At 34.2% G+C, this 17,534-nt stretch overlaps 1 protein-coding gene across 2 annotated transcripts in view; it reads right to left on the reverse strand.

Annotated features, from left to right (window-relative positions):
* Nucleotides 1-17,033, reverse strand: part of LOC105469060 (ATP binding cassette subfamily A member 6) — a 63,857-nt gene extending 46,824 nt beyond the window's left edge. The window contains exons 1-9 of one of the 2 annotated variants that reach the window (XM_011719629.3): nt 16,474-17,033; nt 15,337-15,477; nt 13,832-14,036; nt 12,624-12,785; nt 11,187-11,290; nt 10,191-10,417; nt 6,144-6,285; nt 5,157-5,342; nt 1,425-1,572 (exon numbers count right to left, since the gene is read on the reverse strand). In XM_011719629.3, coding sequence (XP_011717931.2) covers nt 1,425-1,572; nt 5,157-5,342; nt 6,144-6,285; nt 10,191-10,417; nt 11,187-11,290; nt 12,624-12,785; nt 13,832-14,036; nt 15,337-15,432 — 1,270 coding nt within the window. In that variant the 5' untranslated portion in view covers nt 15,433-15,477; nt 16,474-17,033. Of the gene's footprint in view, nt 1-1,424; nt 1,573-5,156; nt 5,343-6,143; nt 6,286-6,774; nt 6,842-10,190; nt 10,418-11,186; nt 11,291-12,623; nt 12,786-13,831; nt 14,037-15,336; nt 15,478-16,473 lie in introns of those variants that run through there. The other variant, XM_011719631.2, reaches the window with a different exon arrangement.
* Nucleotides 17,034-17,534: the final 501 nt, after the last annotated feature.

Raw genomic sequence — 17,534 nt, forward strand, 5'->3', positions numbered from 1 at the left:
AAGCCTTGCTCACAACAATGCAGAATGCCTTGAAGTTTTAAGCATCATAGAGACACTTTTTTCTTCTAAAACTCTATTTATTATTAAGAAGAAAACTTGATAATGAAGTAAACAATCAGAATTCAAAGGAAATAACATATTGCAAAAGTTAAACAATATAATACAGCTTTCAACAAAGTATAAATAAAATGTGACCAAAAAAAAGAAAGTCAATATGAAAGTGAGGTTCAAATAAAATATTAGGTGTATGACCAGCTGAGTTGGACACCAGCTTTTCCCTGATCAAGACATTAGTACAGATCTTAGAGCCTCTGTTGTCTACATCTGTAGAAAAGGACTCCCAACAAGGAAACCCATTATATCTCCCTTTTTTTCCAGTCTTAACAATGGGTTGCATTATCCTTGATAATAGGCTCATGAGAAAGAGATTTGTATCACCCAATAAACATATTTATTAAAAATTTTTTTAATGTCGTCTAAAAGGTATTTAGGTGAATGAATGAAACCAAATATTTGGGAAAACACAAAACCTTAGCATAGTACATAAAAATAATTGTAGACATGTTTGTGAACTTAAATAATTTGACCATAGCAACATAATTGAACACAATATTGAAATCTATATATTCTTGCTTAGGCATGAATACATGGAGAAACTGTATTTGTTTAGAATACATTTATAGTAACATTTTAAATATATTTTTCCAGTTTAAAAAATGAGGTTGAATTTATTATTAAGGGCCTTCACATATCAACCAGAAGTCACAGAAAGACAGGAATATGTACAAGTAAATACAGAGAAAACCTATAAGACAACCTTAAATAGTGGAAGGAAGGTATAAAATAAGAGGATAAACAAGAAGATTGTGCCAGAAAAAAAACTTTCTGATTCTAGAGTGTGTGAAAAAATTCTGGGCTTATGTGAAATTTTTGGTTGTTTGCAAGATAATCTAACAGGGCAATCAATATACTTCTGCAAATATGAACAATATATAAAACATTTTGAGAATGATGCTGAACAAATATTCATGAGAAAGCACTTCCACAGTATAATGGCCTCCCACCAGCCAAACAACCATAAGAACTAATTTATTTTATCTTGTTCTGACACAAGTCCTAATATGACCCTTTCAAAACACTTTCAGGGATCCATGAATACCTAACATTATTTAATTACCACATAATTATAAGATGTATTATAATTATTGTTGTCATACAATTATACTGTTATAGTAAAGTCATAAGAATTGTTTTTACATAAAAATTTCATTAGACCATTAAAAACTATGAAGTAGAAATAATGAACTTATTAGTTTGAAATGGGAAATATTTAATATTCATTTTAAAAGTCTATATAATCTTAAAAAATATATTCAATGTAATTAATAACTATAGAGGTCAGAGAAAAACTCACTATTACTTACAGGGTAAAATTTTGTCAAAATATAATGCCAATAGCAAGTAGATGAAACCATCCAAAAGCAATATGGAAAAAGTTGCTATCATTGTATATGAGTCTCCTGAAGGGTCAGGAAAAATTACACCATTCAAGTTATAATCCAGTTTGATAATCTAAGATTCAAAAAATAAAAATAAATGTTTAAAATAAATAAATAAATAGCTTGGCATAGCAGCAAAAAGTATTAATTTATTAACTAGCTTTTTCAAGAGGCACTTAGTAGTTACTAGTCAAATATTTAATTAAGTAAATAAAGGTATTGGTCAAAATATTTCTATTTTACAGTGAAAAATAATTAGAAATAAACATGTATTTAATAAAAACAATGTTCTAAGTATAAGAATTTAAATTATAATTCATTTGTTTGTTTTCATAAAATCATTGCAATATTACAAATATCTATTCTGGGCAACAAAGGAAATACAAATGTTGGAAAGAATATAATAAATTTTTGGAAGCCTCTAATTAGATAAAAAGAGAACTTACCTCCTTTTCTAGTTATTATTTCAAATAAAAGTTTGTATTTAGAATTTTGCCATATAATAACAGCAACTATGTTCTAGGCACTGTTCTAAGTGTTTTATATATTATCCCATTTAATCTTCCTTAAAACTCCATCAGATAAGCAATAAAGCTTATAAAAATAGTAAGATTTTAACCTGCATTTTACATATGATAAAACTAAGGCACAGCAAAGTTGAGTAGCCAAAAGTGGCAAAGTGAAATTAGAACAGAGAAAGTCTTACTCCTAAGTCCAGTTCCTTACCCTGCACACTATACAGCTTCTCAGTCTATGTTAAAATGTTAACATTTTCATGATAAAGTTGAATTTATTCTAGGAATCCAAAATTGGGTCAACATTTGAAAATCAATCAATGTAATTCAACATAAAACAGATTAAATAGGAAAATAATGTGATCAATATAATAGACACAGAAAAAACCATTTGATAAAATATGATATCTATTCCTAATAAAGAAAATATCTTCACAAACTAAGAAGATGAATCTTCCTTAAGCTGATGAATTTCATGCACCAAGACCAACAATAAGCATCATATTTAATGGCACAACGTTGAAAGCTTTTATTCTGCCTGCATTTCTATTCATTATTGTACTAGAGGTCTGGACCTGTGCAGGAAAGTAGGAAAAAGAAATAAAAAGCATAAGGATTGCGATGGGAAAAATATAAGCCATCATTATTTGAAGACAGCATGATTATATATAATTCCAGTATAAAACTCAGAAAAAATATTGGGTTTAATAAGAGAATATAACAAGAATGCTGGATATAACACCAACGTACAGAAATCAGTTGCATCTCTCTACATTAACAACAAATGTTCAAAAATAAGAATTTAAACATAGATGCTATTTATAATAGCATGACAAATATCAAAAGCGTCGGAACGAATCAAATAAAAACGTGTAAGACCTCTACAGTGAAAACTAAAACAGGCCAGGTGCATGGATCACACCTGTAATCCCAGCACTTTGGTAGACTGAGTTGGGAGGATCGCTTTTTTGAACCCAGGAGGTTGAGATTAGCCTGAGAGACACAGTGAGACCAACTCTCTACAAAAATAAAAAATGAGCCAGGTGTGCTGGTGTATGGCTATAGTCCTAGCTACTTGCGAGGCTGAGAAGGGAAGATCACTTAAGCCCAGGAGGTTGAGGCTGCAGTGAGCTGTGTCTGTACACTCCAGCCTGGGTGACGGCAAGATCCTGTCTCAAAATAAAAATAAAAATAAGATAATTATTAACGAAAATTGAAGATCACTTAAATGAATGCAAAGATATATTATGTTCATGGCTGAAAAAAAGATGACAATTTTCTTCAAACTGATCAAAAAATTCAACTGCATCACACTCTTAATAGCTTTGCATGGGCATCTAAGTGTGTGATTATGTAACTTGATAAGCTAATTCTAGAATTTACATCATTGCAAAGAAATTAGAATAGACAAGGCTCTCTTGAAAAAGAGATTAAAGAGGTAAAACTGCTACTGCCAGATAACAAGACATATGATAAAGCAAAACAATTAAGACAATGTGGCCACAGTGCAAGGATAGGCATTTTGGCCAATACATGATTGGTTGAGTTATAATAAAAGAAAGATTGCAATTCATTCAGGGAAAGGATAGTCTAGTTGATAAATTGAACTGGAGAAATTGGATATTTGTGTAGCAAAATTAATATTGTCTCTACCTATACACACACAAAAGTTATATTGAAATGGATTTTATATCTTAACGTAAAAGCTGAACCAGTCAATATTCTAGATAAACAGCCAGAAAATATATTTGTAAACTTGGTGTAGGCAATGATTCCTTAAATTGATTTTAAAAAAGCATTCTACATAAAATAGAAACTTGAAAAATTGGACTTTATCAAAATTATGTATCTCTGTTCATCACAGGTACCATTAAGAGAGGAAAAATGCTAGCAACAAATAACGGAAAAATGTCGGATGTTCAACATGTATAAGGAATCCTTAAAAAGCAATCAGGAGAAGATAGAAAACTCAGAGTAAAAATGGGTCAAAGACCTGGATAGGTAGTGTAGAAAAAAGAAAATTCATAATCCACTAAGCATATACAAAAGCATTCAACGTCATCAATAATCGGGAAAATGCAAATTAACACTACAATGATATATCATTGCATAACCATCAGAATGACTAAAATGTGAAAGATTGACAATACTAAATCCCAGTGAAGTGTTAGAAAAACTGGAATTCTGAAACACTGTTGATGTAAAACTAAATTGATGCAACCACTTTAGAAAAATATTTGGTGGTAGCTACTAAGATTAGTATTTGTATACTCTCAGCCCCACTATTCTGTTTGTTATATTAACATAATGAACAGAATGGAATGTCCATATTCAGTAGGAAATGTGTACTAGAATGTTTGTAGCAGCTTTATTAAAAATGCTCAAAAACTAAAAATTATCAATCTATCGATAAGAAAATTGATAATATATTAACACAATAGGATGCTACATAACACTACACTATAGCTACACAAAAACTATGCTGCCACCTAAAAACGTTACATTGAATGAAAAAAGAGAGATTTTCAAAAATACACTTTGTGCAACATCACTCCTATGAAGTTTAAAATATGCAAAACCAAAAATTTTATTTAGGAACACATACTTAGGTGGTAATGAAAAGCAAAGAAGTGAATATCATAAAATTTTTACCTTTACGAAGGAGTGTTCTGAGGGGTTTGTGATTGGTGGCGACATTCTATTCCTTGATCTAGTTCATGGCTACTTCGATTTACTTTTTAATTATCTGTTAAACTATACTTGTGTTTGGAAAGTTTTTCATATTCATAGTTTATACAATAAAAATAGGTTTATATAAAAATTTTAATAAACTAGCAGATATTTTCATTATGTTAAATGAATAGTAATAAAAGTAAATATTTGTATATAGGAATACAACCTAGAAGAAAATACTTCAAAATAAAAATATATCTGAGAGGTGAAATCTGGAGGATTTTTTAAATTTAAGTTTCTTTGTGAGGTGACTTTTTTTCTACAATGTAATAATAACATTTTAAAGTTTAACTTTAGAAAAATTGCTTAGAATAAAAGTTCTTAGTTTGAGTAGTGCTGATCTTTCAGGGTATGAAGTTATCTACTTCTTTTGACATTTCAGTAATAAACCAATTAACTAGGCTCTTACCTGAGTCATTCCAGCAGTAAAGGCAAAAGGGCTACAAATACTCAAAATCCACTCCAGAGATGAAGGAAGTTGTTCATAAAATACAGTGAACCCCAGACATCCCCAAAAGAGGGTAAGGAGAAACACAACCAAATTGGTGAGGACAGCTTTCTTTAACAACACACTCATCAGGAACACCAAAGCTACCTGCAGGAGAGAGAAGACGTTCAACTGCTATAAAATATATTTAACTCACTGAGAATCATTGGCAGCCCAATCAAATAAGGATTTTTATGTCATGACAAATATTTATCAGTGAGAAAGTGGTAAAAATATTAAGGTATAATGAGTCTGTTCTTTCCTCAACTTCTTTTGAAAGAGGATCCTTATTTGTCCTACTCAAATGCAGGGCTTTTGTTGCTGAGGAAAGGGTGGGAGGAAAGCTGGAATAAGAGCTGAGGATAGGGTAGAAATGCAGACTTGGGTCTAAATTAATGTAATGAAGCTAAATTAATGTAAGAAGGAGCATCTACATACTTTCTGCAGAAAACATCCTGGTGGGTGGAAATTAGAGGACCTTGTTCAGAGAAGGGAGACGGGAGCGAAGTGAGAAGTGCATATGAGACAGAGTATTAGAGGGAGAAGAGATATTGTGATCAGCTATCATGTGATGGGCACCCTTAAGGGAAAAAAAAATGGGGTCCACCCCTAAAAAACAACCTCAATACATACAGAAAAGCCTTTGATATTTTATAGTCAGCATCATTTTTTCTTTTTGATACATCATTTCATTAGTTCAGACCTTCATGCAAAAGGCAGGTCAAATTTTATTTGGATTATATAATTTTTTCACTCCATAGAAACTATCTCGAGTACACACAAGGATACACACATGCACACACAATGGACATGAAAGTAGTGATTGCAATAACCTACTAGGGCATTAATATTAGCTACATATAGCGAAGATCTAAAGCAGAGAAAGTGGTAATAAATGTATGAACTTACCAAAGATAAGCCATATAAGAAAAAGAGTATAAATATGACCATGAAGCCAGTCATGACTATAATTTCGGTGAATGTTATGACAATTGTAATGAATATGGAAATAATAAAGATGAAGCCAGCATAGATTAAACCCCAGGAGAGCCTAAATAAAGACAAAAAGTTATATAAATTATATTAACTTATTTACAAAATAGTTAATATACACAAAAGCATCTAAAGAACAATGTATGACTACCCTTGTACCTTCTAGATTAATAACTATACTGTAAATCCTACAGCAGAAGCTCATTGCATATCCTTTTTCAATCGCAATTCTCCTTCTTTATAATTGCCATTCATTTTCATTGCCTTTACCACATATGCACACAGAGATGATATATACTGAACACTGCTACAGGCACCAACCAATAAAAAAGGATGCCAAGGCTAGGCACGGTGGCTCACACTTGTAATCCCAGCACTTTGGGAGGCCAAGGCAGGTGGATCATTTGAGGTCAAGAGTTCCAGACTAGCCTGATCAACATGGTGAAACCTGCCTCTACTAAAAATACAAAAAAATGTAGCTGGGTGTGGTGGTGCATGCCTGTAGTACCAGCTACTCAGGAAGCTGAGGCAGGAGAATTGCTTGAACCTTGGAAGCCGAGGTTTCAGTGAGCCGAGATCACACCACTGCACTTCAGCCTGGGTGACAGAGTGACTCCATCTCAAAAAAAAAAAAAAAAAAAAGACAAAATTAATTAAGCTACTCGTAAGCACAGCTGGGCCATTGTGCCTTGTTTGTACCTACATGTTAGGCAACAGCTCTGTGTGCGTGTGTTGTATATAAATAGTATGACTATTGTATTAAATAGTATCAACAATATCATATGTATGTATTCTTCTGCAAGCTGTCTTTATCAATCAGCATTAACAATATTATACATTGCTGTATAATATTTCATTATGAGAATATGATCCAAAATTCTGCTGCCCATGGAAATTTAGGTTGTTTCCATTTTTTTTTATTACAATGCCAAGAACATTCTCGTACTTGTCTTTTTGGAGAAAAATGTACAAGAGTGTTTCAAAGCATTTTGTACCTTCAGCTTTGTTAGATATTGCCATACCATCCTAATTGTAGAATTGTAAGCAACTTAAAAGCCTCTGATCAATCAAGTACCTCTAAAAACACTGGGGCAGTTGATCATTTGACTATCCATGAGAATCTCAGCAGGCAGCACCTCCAGTCTCTTTCATAGTAGAAAATTGAAATTTCACAACTCTACTAAGCCCATTCTATTCTCTCTATTCCTACTTATGATTTCTTCACTTAAATTTGTATAAAGTATGCTGCACCCTTAAATATTTGCATGATTTTGCCTTAGAGGTGCTAGTGTTGATATTTTTATGAAGTGATTATTAAGAAAGAGTATTCAATCTTAGATCTAATAAGACTATAGCGTGTTTTAGACCAAGTGTCTCATTTTACAAATGAGGAAACTGCAATCCCTATTATTAGTTAAGGGATTTATCTAAGGTCACAAAATAAATTGGTAACAAAGTTCATGAAGACGAAGGCCTTATCTCTGTCAAGAGACCTTTCCTCTACTTAACATTGACTAATAAAACGAGAATTCAGTAGCTGAAGCATATAGCACAAGTATTAAAATCAGGACTTTGCATCAACATGTCCCAATAGAACATGTTTACACTGGATTTACTGGTTATTTGACTTCTCTTTAAATTTCACGCCATTACAATGATTAAGCCTGTGTTAGAAACATCAGCATTTTTTAAAAACATATCACATTCTGTAAAGCCCACTTCCTGAATCCAGAAGGGAACTACTTTAGGTAGGAATTGAAAAACCACAGGATATTAAAATTACAAATGAAAGAAATTACCTAGAAATTGCCACTACTTAGAAAAAGGAACCACTTGCAGGGGTGGAGTGGAATAATAAGTTATAAAAACCATCTTGCTAAAAACAAAGCAATTCAGGCATTATACTTAAAGAATAAATACTGATTACATTTCACATTTATTACATTAGTAAAAAGAACTTGTCATAAAGTTTATTTCCACTAGATACCCTGCACTTAGTAGAAACATTTCAGAATCTTTTTTCTTCTTAGTTTTAAGGATGCATATACGAATTTATTTCGCTAAGTTTTTAGGTCGCATACATACTAAGAATCACTTATCCTGAGAATGAATTCACACCCAAATGTCCCATACCTTTCTGACTTTAATATAGAGTTGCTCATGCCTCCCTGGTCTCAGGTGACTGCAGGGACACTGTCCCATAGGACATGCCCTGGACAGAAAGCGGGTCCCTTTTACAGAAGTTCCCTCCTGACTCCATGGGAGGCTCTATGTACATTATTTTGTATTTCCCGAAGTTCCACTGCAAAAACTTCTCCTTCTCTCTTTTTTATTTGAAGACACAGGTTCCTCTTTTTCTATCTTACAATTTATGTATATTAGAATTAAGATTCTCTCCATTAATAAAATATATTTTATAGAAAATTAAAAATTTACTGGACCATAGTTTCATTTCAGGTAACACGTGGCTCACAAGGAATTGTTCAATTCATAATTTCTCATCCATTCCAGGTAGTTCCAAAACTGTAAAGAGTATTTGCTTCATACGGGGAGTAGATAGAAAAAAATCTCCCAGGATTTAATGTAACAAATATTATATTTCTTTTGGGGTAAAATTAATAAATTATTTTTCCTTTTTTACTTTCTCTAGGCAGACAGTATGAATTTTGTCACTGATAGTATTGCAAAAGCCTTTTGGAAGCTTGGAGCTTGTATGATTTGCATTTCTATCTGCTAATCTTACTTACTGATTATTTGCTAGGTCCTTCTTTTTTCTTTTCTTTTCTTTTTTTTTTTTTTTTTTTTTTTTGAGATGGAGTCTCACTCTGTCGCCCAGGCTGGAGTGCAGTGGCGTGATCTCAGCTCACTGCAACCTCTGCCTCCTAGGTTCCAGCAATTCTCCTGCCTCAGCCTCCCAGCCTCCTTCAGCCTCCTAGCTGGGATTACCGGCACATGCCACCACACCCAGCTTAGTTTTGTAGTTTTAGTAGAGATGGGGTTTCACCATGTCAGTCATGCTGGTCTCGAACTCCTGACCTTAGGTGATCCGCCTGCCTGGGCCTCCCAAAGTGCTAGGATTACAGGTGTGAGCCAGTGTGCCTGGCCTATTTGCTAGGTCTTTATTTCTACTCCTAATTATTTGTCTTTATTATAATACAAATACATATCTATCTACCTACATACATACATGAGTGTGTGTGTACATATATATGTGTATGTATGTGTACACCTGCTCATGTATATATACATACGTAATGTATGTAAATATGTACATAAAGCACATATATATGTGTACACACATTCATTATTTCAAAGTCACTAAATTATATGTGGATTGGGGCAAGATATAAATATCAATATATAAAGCAAATGCCCTTACTAAGGCCTTCTTACATGCCAGCCTTTGTGTTGTATGTCCTAGGTATATTGTGTGAGCTCTCTCATTTAATTCCAACATATAGTATTTACTTGCTTCAAAAAAATCTATGCCTTGTGGTCAAACCCCTGTACACAAGTCAACTTTTATAGGATTATAGGATTATACTCTCTTCAACATGAGAAAATCTGGAGAAATCTACTGTTAACTGTAAGGAGACCAGGCGAGCAAACAAGTTGCATTCAGGGCACTTGGGTTGGAGTCTCAGCTCCAGCACTTACCCTTCATCTCACATTGGGCAATTCTCTTATTCTCTTTGAACTTCATTTTCCTTGCTTATAAAACGAATGACAGTTCCTCTATGTCAGGGTTGGCTTAAGACATTCATGGCACAGAAAAAGTGCTCAGCACATTATAAGCACTATTTTGCATGGCAAAATTCAACAGACTAAATAAAAAACTCAGAACAAAAGAAAAAGTAGCCAATGCATCAAGTTTAAACCATGATGCTCTGCAACAATAACACTTTTTCACTGCTTCTTAATTTTTCTGTTTATTAACTTGTGCTACTTGAATTAGTCACTCACCAGAATGCTGAATCTTGGAGACCCATCACTTTCATCAAATTCTTAGACTTTTTTCTCTCTTTTGTTACATTGAGCGATATAAAATATACAAGTGGGGAGAAATGAAGCAAGAAGAAGAAAATAAATATCTCATTGTGAAGAAGATTTTTACTTATGAAAGGTAACGTCTTCATAGTTATAGCAGTAACTGACATCAACTCCTCCATCACAGGGTGATTGGTTGTGATCTAAAGTAGAGTTTAAACAAACATAATTATTATTTAAAAGATAGAAACTGGTGAACTATGAGTAAGCTCTGTGTATTTTACTAATGTCAGTTCTCCAATTTTTCTTACTATATTGTAGTTATGCAAGATGTTCCCAGTAAAGGCAACTGGATGAAGGCTACATGCACTTCCCTGTACATTGTATTTGCAGCCTCCTGTGACTCTACAACCACTTCAAAATTAGTTTTAAAACCAGTAACATTGGCTTTAAAGTTTTCAAATACGTATGCAATGTGTTCCTTGGTCTGAATACCTACTTCATTATATAACCACAGGAAAATCTGATTATGTATCATTGCTATGGTTTGAAAGTGGCCCCTCCTAAATTCTTGTTGAAACTTAATTCCCATTGTGATGGTATTAGGAGGGAGGGCCTTTGGGGTAGTGGTTGGGTCATGAGGGTGGAGCCCTCATGAATGGATTAGTGCCTTGTAAAAGGCTAGAGGGAACTAGCTGAGGCATTTTGTTTTGCTCTCCATTCTTCCATCATGTGAGGACACTTAGTGCTATCTATGAGGAATGGACCTTCACCAGTCTTTCAGCCTGCCAACACCTTGATCTTGCACTTCTCAGCCTCCAGAAATAAATTTCTGTTCTTTACAAACTACCCAGTCTCAAGTATTTTATTGTAGCAGTACAAACGGACTAAGACAATTATCTTGCATCAAAATCTTAAGGTCTCTGGAAGTAATTGACATTAATTAGTAGAATTTTTCAATCAAGCACTTACTTCTATAATGGCAGTATTAATAGCTGTTTGTAAAGCCACAAATCCTCTATTCCAGTATTTGGTCAATTTACATGGAAACTCACCATATCCATCCCAGCAATGAGCTATAAGCACAAAGAAAAGCACAGCCAACATTATGGGATGAGGGCAGTTGGAGAATATGAAACAAGTATTGGAAAGAAAACAATCTAGAGGAGACTCTACCAGTAAACTTTTTTGGTGGTGGTGTTTTGTTTTCGTTTTTGTTTTTGTTTTTGAGATGAAGTCTCACTCTGTTGCCCAGGCTGGAGTGCAGTGGTGTGATCTCAGCTCACTGCAAACTCCACCTCCTGGGTTCATGTGATTCTCCTACCTCAGCCTAACGAGTAGCTGGGAATATAGGCACAGGCCACATTGCTAGCTAATTTTTGTATTTTTAGTAGAGACAGGGTTTCACCATGTTGGCCAGGCTTGTCTCCAACTCCCGACCTCAGGTGATCCACGCACCTCGGCCTCTCAAAGTGCTGGGATTACAGGCATAAGCCATCATGCCTGGCTCACCAGTAGACTGTTAACCACACAGAAAAAGGAAGAAAATACATGAAAGCTTTTAATAAGGCAATTTTATTCTTGCAGACCACAGCCTGCTTAGAAAGTCTTAGAAAATAAAAAGGAGATGAAAGCAAACACTCTGCTCTAGCCATAATGGACTCCTTGTTTCTTGACATTCTCCAGAGCCTCTCGTCAATCTATTCTCCAGGCTATATTTGGAGTGCTCCCCTAATCTTGGAAACCAAATTACATTTTTGCCCTGATTAAAGTGACTCAGTGGCTATTCCTTGCCTAGATTTACAAGATGCCACAGGAGGTAGCACTTGAATGACTTCAGCTTCACTCTCCCATTACATTCCTTTTCATGTTCCTTGTTCAGCTATACTGCTCTTCTTCCAGATATAGGAACAGATGTCCTTTCTCACCTCAGGGCCTTTACAATTACCTTTCTTCTATCTGAAACACAATGCTTCTAGCACCTCACACCTGCTATTCATTCTGGTCTCCCTTTAAACATCATTTCCCCAGGTAAGATTTCTCTAATCCCACTATTAGGAACCCCTGGCCTGAGTGCCCATGAAACATTTTTTCTTGTACTTGTTCAATGTCTGTCTTTGCTGCTAAACTGGAATCTCACCTGAGGCTGGGGCCTGTCAGTCTTGGTTACTCATGTGCCCTTTGACACATGCATGTGCATGCTCAAAACATACATATTGGGTGACTCTACAATTTTTGCAGTCATCCTGTAGCAGGAACATACGATTGACCTTGAAATAAGTTCAGTAATGGAATGGGCTTTCTTTATTTTCTCATGTGTCATTGAAAGCATCTCTGTTGCCCACCCTCACCTGTTCTTTATGCAGAAAACACAAAAAATGCCATAATATATTTGATATGGAAAGTCACCTGAGAAATCTTCTTCTTTCCAAAGTGGAATGCTATATCCCTGGAAAAATGTTAACTTATAAGAGAAAGTTTCATTAAAGATGATTCCCATAGCATATGGAAAGTTTTCCAGAAGTATTTCATTCATGTATGTTTTATTTGGTGCCCCAATGACACTTGTTCCTGTGAATTACAAGGTAAAAATAGACAGAAAATTGTAACAGAGTTTTGCCACAACATAATGTGATATTCAGCTGTTTCCCCATATAATTTCATTAGACTTAAAATCATTTTCCATTTAAATCAAACTTGAACCCAAATGCGAGGGGGGAAATTTTCTTTTAATGGTTTAGATTCTACAATCAGAAGACATGCATAAGAATTACATGTTTTCTTTTCATAATGACAAGTATCAGGGCAAGTTTTAAGTACATAAAAAAACATTGTGCCAGATTAAGTATGCATAAGAGAATCGGAGTACAAAAACAGAAGTAATTGTTGTAGTTACTATACAGTCAGGGATTCCTTATTTCAGATTTACTGAAGCAAAGACAATTTACATGACCTTTGCCTTCTGCAGAAAACAAGATTTTTAAAAAGTGACTCTACTTTCAACAGCTAGGAATTTCACTTGTCAGGAATGGAGGATTAAAGAGTAAATAGCCAAACTGAACCCAATTTGCCCATGAATAAAATATGCATTTTGCTTATTTTGGTTACATCATAATGATCTCATTCAGAATAAAGACTTTTAAAGATGTTTACTGATTGTACTACATTCAGAACAGAATAATCATCAGATTATTCATTTCTACTTTTCAAAGTTATGAAATTATTGTTCAATAACCATGACCTATTTTATTTATTTAGATGTTTTTCTCCTGAGATACAAATCTTAATCATTGTATGACATGTTAAAAACACACACAATTTTCAATGACTATATTCCTTCTAGATACTATCCTGCAAATCTAAAAGTATAAATCTGGGTTTAGTTATACTCCAATAAAAATATAGACCCCCCTAAACTGGACTCCCATCAAGCTAAAAATATTTCAAAGACTAATTGTTGTGGGAGAAAGCAATAACCTAACCAGATTTGTATGCTATTTTAATACTTAAGTTATTAGCATAACATATGGCTGTAACTTCAAATTAATGTGTAGACAACTTATCAATAGTATATAAACTTCTATCAGTAATTCTTTTTTTGCCATGAGTACACCTACCTTTCAAAAGAGGAGCGAGTGCTGTTTTATTCATTATCTGCTGGGTTAAATTAGATATTGGTGTATACACAACCTTTAAAGAAGAGCTATTAAATTTATCTACCCTTCCCAGATTCTGAGGAGCCATTCCAGGAAACTGGACATTTCTCATGGAACTGGAAAACAGAGCAATACACAGTCCTAGAAGTATTGAGAGTCCCCACTCCTGTAATGCACAAAAAAAGAAAAATAAGGAATTAAGGTTGCGTTCACTTCAAGATCTCAGTCAATACCAAATACTGTTGAAAACAAATTCCAGTTGTGCTATACAGTTATGTTCTCTCTGCTCTCCAAGCCTCTGAGCATGGAGAATCAAATGAAAGATAAATACTAAGACAGTAGCCACATTTATCATTCTCTAATACTAGAACAAAACTTTTGCACTAAATCATGAATTCCTGCAGAAGCCCTCATAGAAACTAATGGAGTGAATAACAGGATAATAATCTCTATATGCATGGACAGCTGACTATAGAATTTATAAGACATGGAGTATCCTAGATAGAGTTTATGTTGGCAAATAGCAGTATTTTTGCCAGTTGTCATATCCTTGTATTGTAAACTAAAGAACGTGAAAAGGAACTGGCTGGTGGAGGCTACTAATATTGCTGTTCACCAGTGTCAATCATCATTACCTCTTTGGCACCATGCTAGACTACATTCTCAGCCTACTGAAATTAAGTGGAACCAAATGATTTCCTGGCCCACCGGATGTGGGCAAAAGTGATATGTACCACTTCCAGGTCTGGTTCATGGACATATACAAATTTCTATATTCTCACTGTCTTGGTCCCACTGTTTCCTGATGTTCTGACTGAATGCAGAGGATCCTCTAGAGGTCTTCAAGGTCCAGGATGGTGGCGGAGGCCCTGGATGAAGCCTAGGTGCCTGAATGATTGCGTAGAGAAGATTTCTTCACCCACCCAACCTACTTTACTTCCACTCTCAACTTTCATTAGACCATGAGGAGTTAAAAATAAACATTTGCTGTGTTAAGCCACCGAGATTTAGGCTAGTCATCTATGATTAACCCACCTGCTTGATGCAAACTGACTATCAGTGGTGTTAGTTGGTCATAATTCTTAAAAACAATCTTTGTGTAGAAAATTCATGTCCTTGAAAATAAATCCACAGAATTAAAATGTCTCCATTTCTCCTGGCAACATTTTTTTTGTACTTCTTGGCTATAAGTGTATGACATTTGGTAGTAGCTCTAGCAGTTGCTATAATTTATCATATAATTAAATGTTCACTTAATCTCTTTTTATATGAGTAATTATCTTAGTCTTTAATTATGTTATTCTTCAGAGACTGTGGTGAGTCTCTCAATTCAACAAACGTAACTAGAGAGAACTGTAAAATCAATAAATCCCATTTGCTAGTCAAAAGAGAACATAAGAGAATCAATAGGTATTGAAACACTGTAAGAGTGCTAACTGTGGAAAGAGACAAATTCTTAAACATACCAATAAGCTCTCTCTTTTCATCCTCCATTTCTTAAGAAAATTCTTGCACAGAAGTGCTTTAGTTTGCTGATACACACTTTTCTGTTTCATATTCATTTAGGCTATTCACTGAAGGAGAAAGTAATCATGGCGGAATACAACCTAGAAAAAAATAAGTGTAATAAGGGAAACCTTGATCATACTGTTGAGGAAAATATTTACTACCTTTAAAAAGTGTAAAAATAAATTTAAAATACTATTTCAATAATTTATGACTGTAAAATTTCACCTCAAATATTTCACCTTAAGCTTTTTAGGGGAGTGGGTGATGGTGGGAAGGCAGAGTGATTATTATCACAACTTTGCAATAAATTGGAGAACTGAAATGGAAAAGCTGTAATTCAAGTTCAGAACCTATAAGATAATTTCACATTTTTGGCGTTGTATAAGAGAACTTTAAGTACATGAATAGAGTAATTAAATTAATTTCATCCTGTTAATAGCAATATCTTGTTCTTTACATTTAAACAGAAATCTCAGAGCTAATCAAATTAACATCAAAAGTCTGATTACTTAAATTTGTCTGAATAATAAATTAACACTAGATACAACCTCAATAAAGTGTTTTCTTGTAACTTTACTTTCAGATGGAATCAACTTTTATCAAAAGAGTTAGGTTGTAAACCATAATCCAGTCTCAAACTACTTGAAACTTGGTTCTGAGATACAGGAAGAATAAAGCAATTTCTCTCAATTTTCTGAATTCAGAAGTCCCTGAATAACTCAGGAAACTACAAAATTAGTTTTAAAAGAAACAAAAAGAAATCATATGGGAAAGTAATTTTGTCCAAAGGTTTGCAAATAAAGAAACACAAACAATTTGTTTTAGTTTCTGTAACCTCAAAATGAAATTCTTTCATATTTTTACATCAAAATATTCAGATAATTCTCTAGCACAGAAGCAAATGTTTTCCATTTTTCTATGTCTTACTGTTACAATCTACACAATACAAAGTGGTTGGGAAGAAGCAGAAAAATTTAGTCTTAGGTCTTTAACATAAAACACGTAAGAATTGGGAAACATCTGAAAAACAGATTGATTTTAGCAGTGTCCACCCACATATTTGGCATAGCACAACAAAATAGAACTTTACTTACTGTCAGGAAAATAATAAAAAGCACTCGAGAAACACTGTCAAACCCAGTTCTCTGTTTGTCTAGGTAACGATTACAACTTCTTTATTGCTGCTTCTTCATTTTTTCTTTAAATGGGTGCCTACTCCAGCAGCTCTTACACAGCCTGGTTTCTGGAAAAGGGGTGTAGCCAGACCAAGCTGTACATGATGAACTTGTTTTGTTTTCTGTGTCTCTTTCTCCCTAAGCCAATTATTCTGCAAGGAAATGACTGTTCCGTGGTTGGTTGGGAATAAAAAAAACTCTGTGTTTGTTCACTTAGCCTTTCAACTACAGGGATAAGGGAGAAAACGGTAAACGAGGAAAATGGAACTAGTTCTTCAGAAATGATGAGACCAAGATGGAGGCAGGAACAAGAAAGAGTAAAAACAATAATCAAACAAAGCAGTTAAATTTGTATGAGAAATCTGTATCTATTTTCTTTTCACTACTGATGAATAAACACAACTACCAGTTAGTTGTATATTTAACTAATTCAGACTAAGTTAGCAGAATACTCTGGAGCTCATTTTTTTTCCGAATAAAGCTAAGCAATCCATAGTATGCTTTGGAGAAACTCCTAGGATAGACAAATGAAGACTTTTCCACAAATTTATTTCTCCCACCCTCTTCACAGTGGATGAAGGATTTCATAATACACATGAACAAAATAAGCCACTGGTTTGCCAAGGTCTACAAAACATATAAAAAGATTCAGATAAATTTTTGTGCATGAAGACTATAACAAACTGAAACGTGTTCAATTCATATAGCATAGTGTGTCTCCCTCTGCTCTGCAAAGAGTTGCAAACTTTTCTTGACCTGCCACAGTGAATGACAAAACAGGAAACCAAAGTCCATGAATTGGGAAATCTCAAATATTTGACATGGCTCCCAATCCACAGATGTTAATGATCATAAAGCTGAGAAACTTTCTGGAGCAAAGCAGATAATTTAAACAACAACAACAACAACAACTACAGCTATGATACTATTATGTGTATACGTGTGTGTGTGTGTGTGTGTGTATAATTTCTCTCCTTGGC

Source organism: Macaca nemestrina, chromosome 17 (assembly GCF_043159975.1).
Source record: "Macaca nemestrina isolate mMacNem1 chromosome 17, mMacNem.hap1, whole genome shotgun sequence".
Classification (NCBI taxonomy): domain Eukaryota; kingdom Metazoa; phylum Chordata; class Mammalia; order Primates; family Cercopithecidae; genus Macaca; species Macaca nemestrina.